Source organism: Rhagoletis pomonella, unplaced genomic scaffold (genome assembly GCF_013731165.1).
Source record: "Rhagoletis pomonella isolate Grant_MI unplaced genomic scaffold, Rhpom_1.0 Rhpom_scaffold_00023, whole genome shotgun sequence".
Lineage (NCBI taxonomy): Eukaryota > Metazoa > Arthropoda > Insecta > Diptera > Tephritidae > Rhagoletis > Rhagoletis pomonella.
The window spans coordinates 116,578-131,301 of record NW_023458577.1 but is presented as its reverse complement, the minus strand read 5'-3'; the positions used below and the strand labels follow the sequence as shown (position 1 = coordinate 131,301).

General features: G+C 35.5%; 1 protein-coding gene across 1 annotated transcript in view; it reads right to left on the bottom strand.

Moving 5' to 3' along the window:
- LOC118749616 (lethal(2) giant larvae protein) overlaps window positions 1-14,724 on the bottom strand; it is a 366,665-nt gene that overhangs the window by 239,682 nt on the left and 112,259 nt on the right. The window contains exons 5-6 of the mRNA XM_036484421.1: window positions 2,343-2,448; window positions 1,606-2,275 (exon numbers count right to left, since the gene is read on the bottom strand). Coding sequence (XP_036340314.1) covers window positions 1,606-2,275; window positions 2,343-2,448 — 776 coding nt within the window. The remainder of the gene's footprint in view (window positions 1-1,605; window positions 2,276-2,342; window positions 2,449-14,724) is intronic.

Genomic DNA, 14,724 nt, shown 5'->3' with positions numbered 1-14,724 from the left:
CACCCAACACCTCTTCGCATGCGCCTCTAACCCCACGACCCTGACACCAGAAGCACTATGGACCGCGCCTATAGACGCTGCCCGCTTTCTCGGCCTCAGGCTTGTCGAGTCAGAGGACGAAGACGACCCTTGACGAAACCCCGGGGGGTTAAGTACTGCTGCTACAACAACAACAACAACTACTAAAGCTATTCATAGTCGCCTTAGTTTCGACTTATCTTGCTAAGTACCAACTTAAAATTTAGTTTGAGTTGCAGCTGCAACTAAGCTGAAACTAGAGGTAGAAGTATTTTATTAAATTAAGAGAAAATATGAAATGCATCTGTAAAAATTAAGTTGATTGACAGTGATTTTGATAATATTCTCTCCAATTAAAATTTACAAAGAGCGATCCATTTGAATCGGAAGATGAAAGTTTAATGCGTATTACAATTCTAATAAAGCTTCATCACAATCTCATATTTGGAATAATTTAGATAAATTCTTAAATAATAAGTCAATTTCAAGTAGTTCATAACATTTAGATATGTGTTTGTATGTTTATGGCTTTCGATAAACATCGACTTCACATCACTGCGGTTGTTCTGGCTATTTTACACAATTAACAAAAAAATAATACCTTATTCTTTTGCAGAAACAAGCAATGAAAGTAAAAATTACATAAACGGAAGACCACACTTGCCATTTTTACAAAATATCTTAAAGAAAAATCGATACACTTCCACACTCGTTTTGCTATATCGTAAAACTAAGTTAAAACTACTTAGCAGAAGTCTGAAATGCGTAGAGAATTTTAAGTTGGTACTTACATTTAAGTTGCAACTTTATTAGTTTCAACTTAATAGCTGGACTGTATGTTTAAACCCAGATTTTAAAAGCAAAATTTCAAACAAGGCAGTGGCAAACTCTTATGCTGGATTTCCACTAAGCATTAAATGGCGAAAATGACAAATGACAAAGTTGGGCATTAAAAAATATTCGTGTCATTACGTTAAAAAATTGTCATTAAGTTCATTTCCACATGGCATTTTTTTTAAATGGCATATATTTTTTGTCATTTTAATGCCTAGTGGAGATTCGGCATTATCTTCCCGCCATAATTACTTCTCCTGGTATAATTCCACAATGGTTTAAACTCATCTCTTGACTTAAATGCCATTGATAAAATTCTTTTACATATTTCGTCTTAACAGGTCTATTCTGCACGTCACCGATGATTTGTAACCGAAAAATTTTATTAGCAAAAAATGTTACCAGTTGTTGTCACCGCAATTCTAGGTACGTTGGTAATGCAGTTAAAATATTCAGCAATTCAGCTATGAAGATTTGTGGAAATTCTGGCATTGCATATTTGACGAGACAATCTTTTGTTACCAGCTGAGTTGCTGAGATGGTAAGAAAATTTACCGGATACAAGAGTGCACAGAATGCAAAAAGGGTTTAAAAATGGAGAGGAACTTTATTTACCAGTTGCAAAATTTTTGTTACCAGCGCAGAATAGGCCTGTAAATATGATTTTTTTATTGCAGATAAAGGATATTGTATATAAACGCTGAATATACTCTTCATCCATAAGCTGCCGTGTTATTTCACATCTTAACTCACTTGATATCCTCACGTCTAACGGCGGCAGCATTTAGTTGGCGCTTCAACTCTGGTACCGAGAGCACCATGATGTCCCCCATATTCGTTAGACAAAGCAAAGCAACTTCTTGATATAAACGAGCATCGACACTACTTCCTCCGCTAGTGTTGGCATTGATATTAGCTACATCTTGGGCGTTTTCTTGCGTTCGTGTTGGAATAAATTTGGACGGGCTACCACCAATACCATGTGCCAATAACTCAGCTGGCATCGAGCAGGCGAATGATGCAAAATGTATACGTCGTACACGAGCTCCCTCATTAGCAGTTAACTTATATTTGTTGATTGGTTTTAGCTGTGGCAGTGAAAAAACTTTAAATTGTTCTTCAGATGCAATTAACAAACGATGAGGTGGTGAAACCGCACTAATATTCCTTTGCTGGTCAACTGGACAGCCATGCTGGTCGAATATAGCGATACCAACGACAGGTGCGCGATGTTTAAGTTGTATTTCTTTCGCCAGTTGGGCCGACGCCCGACGTGGTTGCAAGGCTGCGTTTGTTGCCGCTGTATTTTCACTCACTGGTAGCATATTAGTAGCGACTGTCTGAGCGGCTGGTAAATGCAACAAAAAAACGGATACTGTACTCGAGTTCGTGGCTGACCATAATGTGGGAGATGTTATGTTCACTGCAATATTCAAAATATTACAAAAAAATTTTAAATTAAATGTAAATTATTTTTAATTTATCTTTACCATTGGTTATAAAAGTTTTGGCGAATTGTAAACAACGGACCATGGAACTCATACCATCGTCTGCAGAACGAGCTTCTACTTGCCGTTCAACGGGTCGCGCTTCCAACTAAAAAAAAAAAACATGTCAAAAAGTTTGTGATTTTTTAATAGATACAGTCAGTGTTGCCGTTTTGATCTAAATGGATCAAAATGATACGTTTTCCATCGAATTTTTAAAAGATACTTTTATTATTAGCTTAGTATAAATTGTGACACATTTTAATTCACAAGTTGAGGGTAACTTTTTACGATTTTGTGGCAACACATTAAGTTTGTTTTCTTTCATTGAAAATACCACCTTTAATCTGCATATGGCATCACTGTTAGCTACAGACAACTAGCCTGTTCCCGTACTCCAGGATTTAGTCCGAAATAGTCTGAAGTCGTTTCCTTTCACACATTTATCATATATTTTTCGAACAATTTCTCACTAAATCATGGAGTGCGGGAACAGGCTAATATTGTCGTTCCTTTTCCTTTTTGATTTTGAAGGTGTCGGATGTGGTACTGGGCTAAAGCCAATGTCACAGGATTGGTACATTTGTACAGATTTGTACATTTTGGCAGTCACAGAGTGGTGTTCTTTAGAAATTTGAGTTCAGCTCAATAAAAGAATTTCCAAACAACACTACTCTGTAACTGCCAAAATGTACAAATCTGTACAAATGTACCAATCGTGTAACACTGCCTAAAGAAATTCATCTAGAGTAATCCAGTAAGTATTGTGAAAATTACTTTTATGTGTTCACAGTGTTAGACACCAATTTGATATGTGATTTTAGTTAAGTATGCAAATGAACACAACTGTTACTGAGTATAAAGCTTTATTTTCACTCTGTATTTTATATAAAAACCAAAAAATATTAATGAAAACTGTCAACGATCTCAATTAAAAATTCAAACTACCATTTTCATTTAAGAATTAGAAGTTTTATTGAAGATTGATACTTAAAATTTTGTCCAGGGCACTTTTGATCCATTTTAGGGAATTTTGGTGATACATTTCTTCTGAACTCCGCGGCGGATACAGTTTACTTCAAGAAAACATCACACTTGAAAAATTGCAGAGTACCAATTTTACTAGCGGAAAAAATATGAATTTTTTAGTGATTCCGTAATACTGGTATGTATCCGTGAATGGTATGATTGCAATCATTTTCCACTCGTCAAAAAATGATTGGTTAGATAGCAGTAGGCATCCCACGATCGAATACAATTGAAAGCAGCTGCCTGTGGTGAATTTGTCAAAAAGCAGAAATTGATCTGTGGGCATTCGTAAATTAACTGCTGGTTGTTACAATTTACTTTAAAATTAGTAAATAAGGGGATTCTCGAACTCTTGCAAAGCCCTTGCATGGTGCACTGATTGATAAGCTTTCCCCTAGGAAAAATAGGTTTTACTATTAGTCCAACATATGCTATATATGTATGTATACTAGACCGTTCATTAAAAAAAAATTTTGGCCTGGCGGAAAAAGGTGTATTTTGCGTTGCATTTGAAAATTTAGAAAACCATATGCATTCAGGCAAAAAAAATTTTAGCAAAATACATTGAAAATCGTGAATTTTATAGTAATTTGTTATCTAAAATAGCTCGCAGAATCTGAACATGAGGTCAAAAATAAAAAAAGTAGAATAGGTGTTAAGAATTTGAAAAATTATCGTTTTTTCAAATTGAGAAAACAGCATTTTCAATTTTTTACATAAATAGCCGGTTCTGATTATAACACCGCAAAAACCTCTCCACCAGATTAAAGGCGAAGATTGAAATCCCTATGAACCTGCTATACAATGTTTTGCAATTAAATGATCAGTTTAAGAGTTATCTGCAAATTTATGGGTGAAAACGGACACAATTTTAAGTCGCATCGATATTCTACTGTGAATTACACCTAAAAGCTGCAAACTTTTTCTTCTTATTTTTATGCTATATTAAAGATTTTTTAATTTCAAAATATATAGATTTAAATCTTTTGCAAATCGATTAGAAAATAGAAAAGTTATAGCAAATTTATCGATACTGTACAGCACATTTGATCGTAAAATCAATTAAAATATCATTTCCATTGGTGTGTTATGCATATCGCAATTGAAAAACAGTTGACAAAAGTTATATTTAATAAAGCAATAGTTTGTAACAATTGTGACGAATTATTGTGCCTCGGCTGGCAAAAAAGTTGATAAGATAAGATAAATTGAGATAGATAAAGTTAGAAGTTTCTGCGGGATAAATTTATACTTGTAAATATTTTCACCAAAATAAAAACTATTTTAAAAAAGTTACATAAAACTTTAAGCTTTTTCGATGATAGCGCTTTTGTCCTTTTTATCCTCTTATATGAAAGAACTCCTCAGAATTTAAAATTACTTGTAAGCAGGGGCGCACCCAGGAATATATTTTGGGAGGGGTTTTATACTTCTAAAGATATAATACCAGAAAATATTGAAAATTCGCTTCAGATAATATGCTCTTTAAAATACATGTATGCAAGTTTTATGTACAGTATGTAATAAATAAATAAACTTTTTAAAGTTTCATAAATTGCACTTTATTTACTAAAATTAACAAAGAACGAAAGAAAGAAACACCAAATGATCAAGTTTAAATAGCACTGGAATAGCTGCGCTTGATTGACGCTTAACAAATGAAATAGTGGAAAAAAGCAACATGAATTCACAAGGCGAACTTAGCGCAGTGCGTAGGCTGAGACTGACTGAATCCTACTGAAAGAAGTCTGATGAGGAAATGTGGTGATTTCCGAAAACACTTTTAACCGACTTCAAAAAGTGGGGGCGCTTACCAATCCATCGGAACATTTTTTCTTTCTTAAGGTATTCTACTACATACCTTTGGACCACGTGAACCGTTTCAATATTTATTTTTTTATCGTAAATATGGTACCTCAAGGGTCGTCCCGTAATTTGGTTTAGATCCGATCATTGGAACAGGAAAAAATTAACGGCACTCTAAAATGTGTATATGAGAATTGAAGTTGGTTGTGTGTTTTGCTTAAACATCACTAGTTTAACAAAAAGTTCTATAAAAACAAGACGCGCTCAACTTTCAAAAGTAATAAAAAATATTAAAAACAGTTTTAATGTTCATTCTCCTCTATTTCTGGTTTTTGGCTTTTGATGGAGATGGTGATTTTTTACGATTGCCTAATTTTTTTAATATTTCGAGTACCGAAAAAATTAACTGAATTTGTATTTTTATTATGTAGCTCATTTTGGTGGAACGAATTCATAGTTGGCAAATTAAATCTTTGAATTCTTATTAAGTACATAGCAGTGGTAAACTCTTTTAGGCTGTAAAGTGTAAAAACAACAGTAAGTGAGTATGCAATGCATGTTTTTAGGACAACGTTTTCATTCGCAGTTAAACTTTGGAAGCTCTCAAGAAAAACGAAAAGTGCATAGGATAAAATTACGCAGAAGAAATGGAAAAGAAAATTTCTTGTATCAAAATTCCTTAAACTTACAGAAAAAGCAAAGTGCTTTTTCAAGCAACAGTAATAATAAAAAATATTTCTTGTGATTTTTCTTGAGAGCTGGATTCAAAGATTTAAGATATAGTTTGTATTTGGGTCATTAGCTTGAGGGGGGGACGGGGTTTGAACCCCAAAACCCACCCCTTGTGTGCGCTAATGCTTGTAAGCAGGGACCGCAAATAACGATTATTCTTGAAATTTCAACGCAAAAAATCACACTGGAAGAGAAATGCAATGTGCACAAGGAGTAAACCAATATATTTCTTATTACTCGGAATACCTTCAGCGGCACTGATTTTTACTTTTTAATCCTTATTTTTTGAGTTTTATTTTTTACTCAGAAAATAATCTTTGTTTTGAGTTTTACTTTTTGCTCCAAAAATAATGGTTACGTTTTAAGTTTTATTTTTTGCTCCGAAAATAATGGTTACTTTTTAGTTTTATTTTTCGCTCGGAAAATAATCGTTACGTTTTAAGTTTTATTTTTTGCTCGGAAAATAATGGTTATTTTTTGAGTTTAATTCTTTGCTCAGAAAATAAAATTTAATTTTTGCATATGCGTATGCGCATGCGTGAATATACAGGGGCGGCTCCTTTGGACTTTTAACGCCACCGCGGAGTGGGTAATGAAAATGCTGAGAGCACAAAACCTGAGATCTACCACATTTATTTGAAATCTACCACATTTTTCCCAGATTCTACCACACAGAATTTCTTTCCGTTCCGTTCGTTCTTTCCGTTCATTTGTACCATCAAGATTGATTTTCTTTTCATCTGAAAAGATAACCTAAGCCAACTTTTCAGTAGTGAATTTCAAGGTAAAATAAACATTTTAACAACATGGATAAATCCAGTCAATTGCCATGTTTTTGCTAGCAAAATCCTTTCGAGCAGCTTTACGATATAGCAAAAGACGCGGAGCCGTGATCATTTCAGCATACTCGAGGTACTTGGAACGTTTTAAGGTCCTCCAAATTGTTTGACGACCAATGGAATCTGAACATTTTGCTGTTAACTTCTGGTAAATTATGATGGAAACGAACAATATTCGGACCCTTGTGCTCTCGTCTCCTCAATCCAATGGATAATGTGTGGGGAATACCGGTAAAGACAGTTTAAGCCGATAATCGCCAATTTTAAAACGGTATGTGGCTTAAATTGGTGATTTTGCAAGAGTGGCATAAACTGGATGCTGCTTTACCGAAGCACCTTTTTGATGCTGCTTCACCGAAACACTTTTTGCGTCTCATATTTTATTTAAAGAAATACAACTTTTTAAATCTCGCAAACCCCCAATATCAATCAAATCGGCTCTAACCGATATACATTTATAAACTAAAAAGCTACTGCTCTGTAGACAATAACTTTTCAAAAAAGATAATCAAACAGCTTCCATGGAATTTAAGTATGAGCTCTTTCATCGATCAGCTTATAAAATACAACAAATCAAACACCTACAATTCAGTTTAAAAACAACTATACACTGAAGCTATAACTTCTATTAAGCAACAAAATTGGAAGCCGGTCTTTACAAATGGCTCAGAGAGAAATGACACAGTGTCTTTCGCAATAGTAACGGAAAGTGGAGAAGATATTTCGAGAGGTATACTGACGCATACAGTATCGGTCATATCTATAGCACGCCATTTCAAAGTGATATTGTGTGCAACTTATATTTATTTATTTATCTTTAACAATTTTCAATTAAAATACAGGTTTTTCTCTAACAAACCCCATATAAACCCAAGATTAATAATTTGTAGAAAACTTCAAAAAAGTGCAACAAATTTCCACTTTAATTTCAAACATTTTTCTCGGAAGTGCTAGAATTTTTCGGAATATACAGTTTTATAGCCCAATCAATTTTAGCCTGACAATGTGCAAGTTTCAAGTGGCTGAAAGTTACCGTTGATTTTTTAGAATTTTTTTCGCCAAAGGTGTTGCGGTTTTCATCCATATACCAATAAATTGAGTTTATTCATTATATGGGAGCCAATGCGACAAAAAAAAATCTAAAAAATTAACGGTATATCGTAGCCACTTGAAATTTGCACATTATCAGACTAAAATTTCAGTGGCTAAAAAACTGTGTACTCAAAAAAATTCTAACACTTCAGAGAAAAAAGTTTGAAACTTAGGTGTAAATTTGTTGCACTTTTTTGAAGTTTTCTACAAATTGTTAAACTTGGGTTTATATGGGGTTTGTTAGAGAAAGAACTGTATTTTAATTGAAAATTCTTAAAAATAAATAAATAAACATAAGTGGCACACAATATCACTTTGAAATGGCGATACTGTACATCAGCGTATTTGAAGCAGAAGTCAAGCTATTTTGGTATTTCTGCAGTGAATTAAACATGAAAAAGGAAAATATGTCATATGCACTGACAGTCTATCAGCATACGAGGCACCGAAAAACTCTACCAGCCACCTAGAATATATACAGGAAATCCAGCAACTTCTAATTTCACTCAAAAATAAAGCTAAAATCATGTGGATACCCGGTCATTCGAGCATAGCTGGCAACGAACTATGTGACTTAGCGGCTAAGAAGCATTAAATTCTGCCTTGATTTGCTTCAGCCCTCTTTCAAAAAAGGAAATTATAGCCTTTTGCAGGAGAAAACTAATTGCTGAAATTACGACCAACAATGGACACGTTTTGAGCACCCTTATAAAACCATCAATCCTACACGAACTTAACTAATACGTCCTCACACAGCAGCAGTCAAAATAAATAAGTGTTTTACGCGACTACGATTGGCACTCGCTCATCGCGCATATGCACCTCTTCAAAAGCGAACATCAACGTTAGTGTCACTTCTGCAGGAATGCCTCCCTCATGGCTAGTCACGTTCTATCTGATTGTGTCTCTATCCCAACTATCCGAGCCAACGTATTCGAAAAACCTAACCCGGTCGAAATCCTGCCCCTTCCCACCCCTACGAATATTATCATGATCTACAAAAACTTAAAATAGAAAATATGATATAAGTGTTTAAATGTAATAGCATTTTAAAAACTATATCTTACTTTAACGAACTTTTATACACCATAAGCCGAGAGCCCTGGTAGCTAAAGCTTATATAGCTAATTATAATTTAAATTGTAATTAATTTAAATAAATACATAAATAATAAAACGAAGGGACTTCTCTTTATATAATTAGTATAGATAGTATAAAAAATAGCCAACACCAGCATGCTTTGCGGCGCCTTAACACACCTTTAGAACTGTAACACAATCATTCAATTATTCTATGTATATTAGACTGCATCACTCCACATACAAAAAAAATCGGTACTTTTTTCCATTGGAATCATAAAATCTATTATATTTAAGACGTCCACCAAAATATTTCGAAAAAAATTCCAAAAATTGAGTTTTTTATTAATAAAAACAGTTTTTTAAGTTTTTTTTTTAAATTACCTCAGATGACAAAACGGTTTAAGCTTAAAAAATTTGTATAAAAATATTTTTAAAAAATTTGAACGGAATCGTAATAATGAGATTTTTGATGCTGTTTTTTTTTTAACTTTTTCATCATTGGAAAGGTATTTTCTCACCCCTTTTATTTCTTTGCTAATAAACTCATTAAAAAAATGAAAGAGAAAGGAAGGATGAACGAACCTCATTCAAATTTGAATTAAGAAGTTTTGGTATTTGAAAAAACAAAATTGGGTCACGAATGACTATTTTTGCACATAAATAGAAATAGTGGGAAAATACCTTTCTACCGAGATCCCATAAGTCTAAATCAGAATAGTTTTGGCACAGTTATTTAAGCTTTTCGTAAATCAATCTTTGAAAAAAGTAAAAAAAAACAGCATCAAAAATCTCATTATTACGATTCCGTTGAAAAGATGTTTAAATATTGTTATGCAGATTTTTTAAGCCTAATCTGTTTTGTCATCTGAGGGGACTTTTTTCAAAGAGTTCTTTAAGAAACTATTTTTATTCATAAAAAACTTAAATTTTGGATGTATTTTCAAATCGGTCCAGCTCGCTTAAATCTTAATATTTTTCCGAAAGATTTTGGTGGACGCCTTTGAATATAATAAATTGTATAATCCCGGGGGAAAACCGCAACTTCTTTTGGTGATGCAGTCTAATGTATATCTATAATACGGGTACCGAATTTCAAGCAAATCGGACCATGGTCCACCTATCAGAAAAAAGTATCATATAAGGATGTTAATCCAGGCAGTAAGCTACCTGCGCAGCAAATTTCATGCGAATGGGAGCATAAAGAAGATTTTTTCGATAGATCGGTCGCTGGTCCATTTACCGGAAAAAAGGATCCTATATGCAAATTTGGGAAAAAACTACATACGTACCAAATTTCAAACAAATCGGACCATAAATAAGATTTTCTCGAATAAATCGGTCCCTGGTAATTTTTTTATGGCTCTTGAAATGGTGGTTGCTGAAAGATATTTATATACGAAATTTCATGAAAATCGGAATCTAAAATTAACAAGTACAAATACAAATTTCGCTGGATATAGGAATGAAAAAAGATAACTATAAAAGGATATAAAAGTTGGAAAAATTTTCTGATATTGATACATTTTATTCGTTCAAGGAACTTACGCTCGCATGATAAACTACCACCACTTAAGAATTAAAAAAACGTGCTAAATTTAAAAAAATACGCATATGAAAGAGCACCAACCCAACTCGTTTTAAATTTGAGTATGTACGTTATAAAATATGTCGTTGTGAAGTGCACAGATGCTTTTTCGTAATTAAGAAGGAAACAATTTTTATTTTATTTTTCGTACGATGGTAATTGAACCCGGACCCTTTTGGCAGCAACCAATTGTATCAAGCGTATTTGCACACTCAGCTACAGCCATACATGTAAATGTGTTTTCAAATGTTGAGTTTGAATCAACATCACAGCGTGCGATTAGTGCATTATTATTATTGTTATTATTTTTTGTTGCAGAAGGGGGAATCTTACAAAAGATACTGCGCAGTGTCTGGTTTACTGGTAACAGCATGCACGATTCATTCTGTTCGCTAAGGATACACCTCATTCGGGATCACCCACAGGCTGTACTTGCGAGACGATACGCCTACGTACTAAACCCTTAACTCACTCACCCATAGCTTGTAATTGGCTTTGCGGTACTGCCGTTAGGCATTTCGTCGCAAAGCTCAGTTACCGATTGGCTCTTCTTCACATCATTAGGCTTGTTCTTCGGTCATTCTCTTTTCGCTACTGCGCTGCCTTTCTTTCGCTCTTAGTTCCTGGAAGACTATTGTGGACCACGCCTTAATTTTACTCCACACCGCTTTTGAGTTTACATGTGCCCCACGATATTGTCAGGCGTCATAAAGTATGTTCACATATAAATATTATCTCAATCAAAGCTCGTTTTTATCACCCCGTTTACACAGGTAAATCACAGATTATTAGCCGTCAAATTTTTTGTGCTTGTTATTCTCACATCTCAAGGAAAAGTTATGTTTCTTCTCTGTGCCACCGTGATCACGTTTTTCTGCTTTATTAAGCAATACAAATATATTTTAACTTAACATTTTATTAAAAATACCTTTACAAACCACTTTTCCGTGCTAACGTCCATTTTTGTTTACTTTTACATTTGCCATTTCTCCTCTTCTTCGCAAAAACAATCGATAAAACTAGGATGGACACCGAAAAGTTATCGGTTAAATCTGAGATTATTTTATAATTACAGATTAACAAGGGACGAATTTTATATGGCTAATTTCTTCTTCTAATTACAGATTAGGGAGTTAACCTCGAAATCTACTTAATTGTGAACCTAGTAATACTCTCCTTTATCAGCTGCTCTATGTCTGTTCGATCTGCCTCGTATATTCGGCAGAGGAAGAATACGTGCAGTACGTTTTCGTCGCCGCTACCGCAGAATGAGCACTCTGTCCCGTCATCATGCCCATATTTGAACAGGTATTCTCGAAAGCAGCCGTGCCGTGTCGGTCTCTCCATGTTTCCTCTCCACCCACGCTTTCATGTTACTGATCAGCCTGTGCGTCCACCTCCCTTTTGTCGTCGCATCCCAGTGGCTTTGCCATTCATTTAGACTTCCCTCCGTCTCTTGTTTCCGCTCTTCGATTGTCAAGCGCCTGCCTAAGTTTCGGGACTTATCAAAGACTCTTTTTAGCTCCATGGCCATTATTCTGGGGGTATGATGCCCGCTAAGACTCCGACCGCCTCGTGTGACACAGTACGGTGGGCGCTAGTCACCCTGATGCTATTTAGTCGGTACAACGACTTTGCCGCCTTCGCGTAAGTCTTGCGCTGCAACGCGGACCCCTAGATGGGTGCTGCATAAATAAGTATGGACTAGCTCACTGTTGCTAGAAGCGCTCGTCTGTTTTGACTCGGTCCGCCGATGTTAGCCATTAGTCATGTTAGCCATTAGTCTTGTTAGAGCCGTGGTCACTCTTGCCGCTTTCTCACAGGCTTTACCAATGTGCACCTTGTAGCTTAATCTTGAGTCTATCATGACACCCAGGTATTTCAGCGAATGCTGCGTTTTAAGGCTATGTCCATCGATGTTGAGCGTAGCGTCCTCCATCTTTTTCCTACTTGTGATCACCACCGCTTCGGTTTTTTGCCCTGCGAGTTGGAGATTCGTTGCAGCTAGCCAGTTCTTCATTTGTTGCGCCGTGCTGTTGCAGAGGTTCTCAGCTTGGTCGAGGCCTTTAGCCACTACTGTTATCGCTATATCATCGGCATATCCGATAATTTGTACCTCCCTTGGCAGCGGAATACGCAGAGTTCCATCATAGAGGACAATTCAAAGTAGTGGCCTAAGTACGGAGCCTTGTGGTATTCCACCCGTCACCACGTACTACCTGAGGCCTTCCTCGGATCATACAGCAGGAGCCTGTCAGATATGTAAATGGAAACCATCCTTAGCAAGTAGGGCGGCATGGTCTTTCTTTCCAGAGAACTTAGTATGTGAGGCCAGGAGGCCGAATTGAAGGCGTTTTTACGTCGAATGTCATCACCTCGCAGTATTCCTTCGTGCCATATAGCCATCTTGTTCCTTCTATTGCCTTTCCTGCGATATCGGTGAGCTTTTTAATTGCATCAATAGTAGACCTCTGTCTCCGAAAGCCATACTGGCGAGACCCGGCAATTCCTTTTCTAGGTGCTGCTCCAACCGTACACAAATTAATCGCTCCAGTATCTTACCAAGCGTATCTAGCATACAGAGAGGTCGGTATGCGCTTGGTTCTTCTGCTGTCATACCATGTATGTGTGTATGTGTTGTCAACGCTGTGTACATATACTTTCTTAATTACATATGAAAAAGCATCCGAGATATTCAAAACGCCATCCGTGCAGTGAAAAATTCTTCATTTTAATACGGGCGTATTCGAATTGAATATTTCCATTATACGTAGTGTATGTATAATGGAAAAATCCATTTATTTAACACTTTTCACTTCATTTAAATACGAACATTTTTAAACGGTAATCAGATAAAAAAATTTCGTTTTTACAACGCGTTTTTTTCTCAGTGTAGAACACGAATTTTCGTAATTTGTCATTCGTAGCTACGTTACGAAAAACGAAAAATGGACATGCGGAAACCTGTGCAGCATTGCCAGCTATCAGTTGTTTTTCTAAGACAGCTGTATGAAGGAAAAGGACAGCTGGAAAGGAATTAAATAAAAAACATTCAAGTGCTTATTTTCAGTAAAATTTTTTGATTTTACATATTTTGAAGGAAACGATGGATTATATTGCTTTCGCAATTATTGCAGTGGAGTAAGAGCGCTCTATGGAAATGAATTCACAAATATTCGGAGCCTTCGGTCATAGTAACCATGGTCGCATGTACGTCAGCTTCTGGTTGAATTGTTGAACCACAAGCCATAACTGCTATGCTTGAAGAACTAGTTCTCATTCCAGTTAATGCAATAAAAGCTTCTTCCAATCCATTGAAAACATGCACTTTGTTAGGTCCACCACCTGTTTCGTTTGCTTCTGCCTTCGGCAGCGCTTAGTGATTATAACCCTTACAAAGTAGAATTACCCTTTCTGTGTTGCCGGAGAACAGGAGCTTTCGCATGTCAAAAGCAAACAACATTTCTTGTGCATATAAGTCCCGACTTCGCCATCCACAGTAATCTTGCGCAGAACCCACATCCAAATTTACAAAAGAGTGCAAAGTGCAAACCGAATTTATTAATAAACTAGAGCTCGGAAATTTGAAACCTTTATGTTAAATTAAATTTAAATCCTTTGACAAGTGAAATTAGGCCGCGATAAAAAAATGAAATTAGGCCGCCAAAGAAATTAATTCACACGGTCAAAATTCAATCCCCCTTTGAAACCGCACCTTTAGTTGTTATATATTTTTCGATCTTTTGTGAAAAAGGCACATAAATATTCGATTGCAACATCACACATTTGTAGAATATTTTTCCACATGCTTGTACTTTGTGCTCGAGATTTTTACCCCGAAAAATTTGCTACAAACATTCCTATGCAGGGAAACATGATGAAAATATCCTTAATCAGATTAATATTTTTCCAACTCAAGAACATCTTCTCTCTTAAAAAAATTGAAAATTGCCTCCTTACCACTGCACATTGTACCGGTAATAGTACCCGAAAAAAATAGCAAGCTGTGTGTATTATGTTGTTCGTTTTGGAATGCATATACATACATAAACAAAATTTTGAAAGACGAAATTCTCGAAAAAAGTAAAATCAGCTGTTCTACTGTTGCGAGTCCGTAAAACAATAAATTATATTGTCTGCGTGGGAGGATACGAAAGCCTAAACACATCCCTTTAATACTCAAAATCAAAAAATTATGGTCCGCACACAAGTAGCAATTG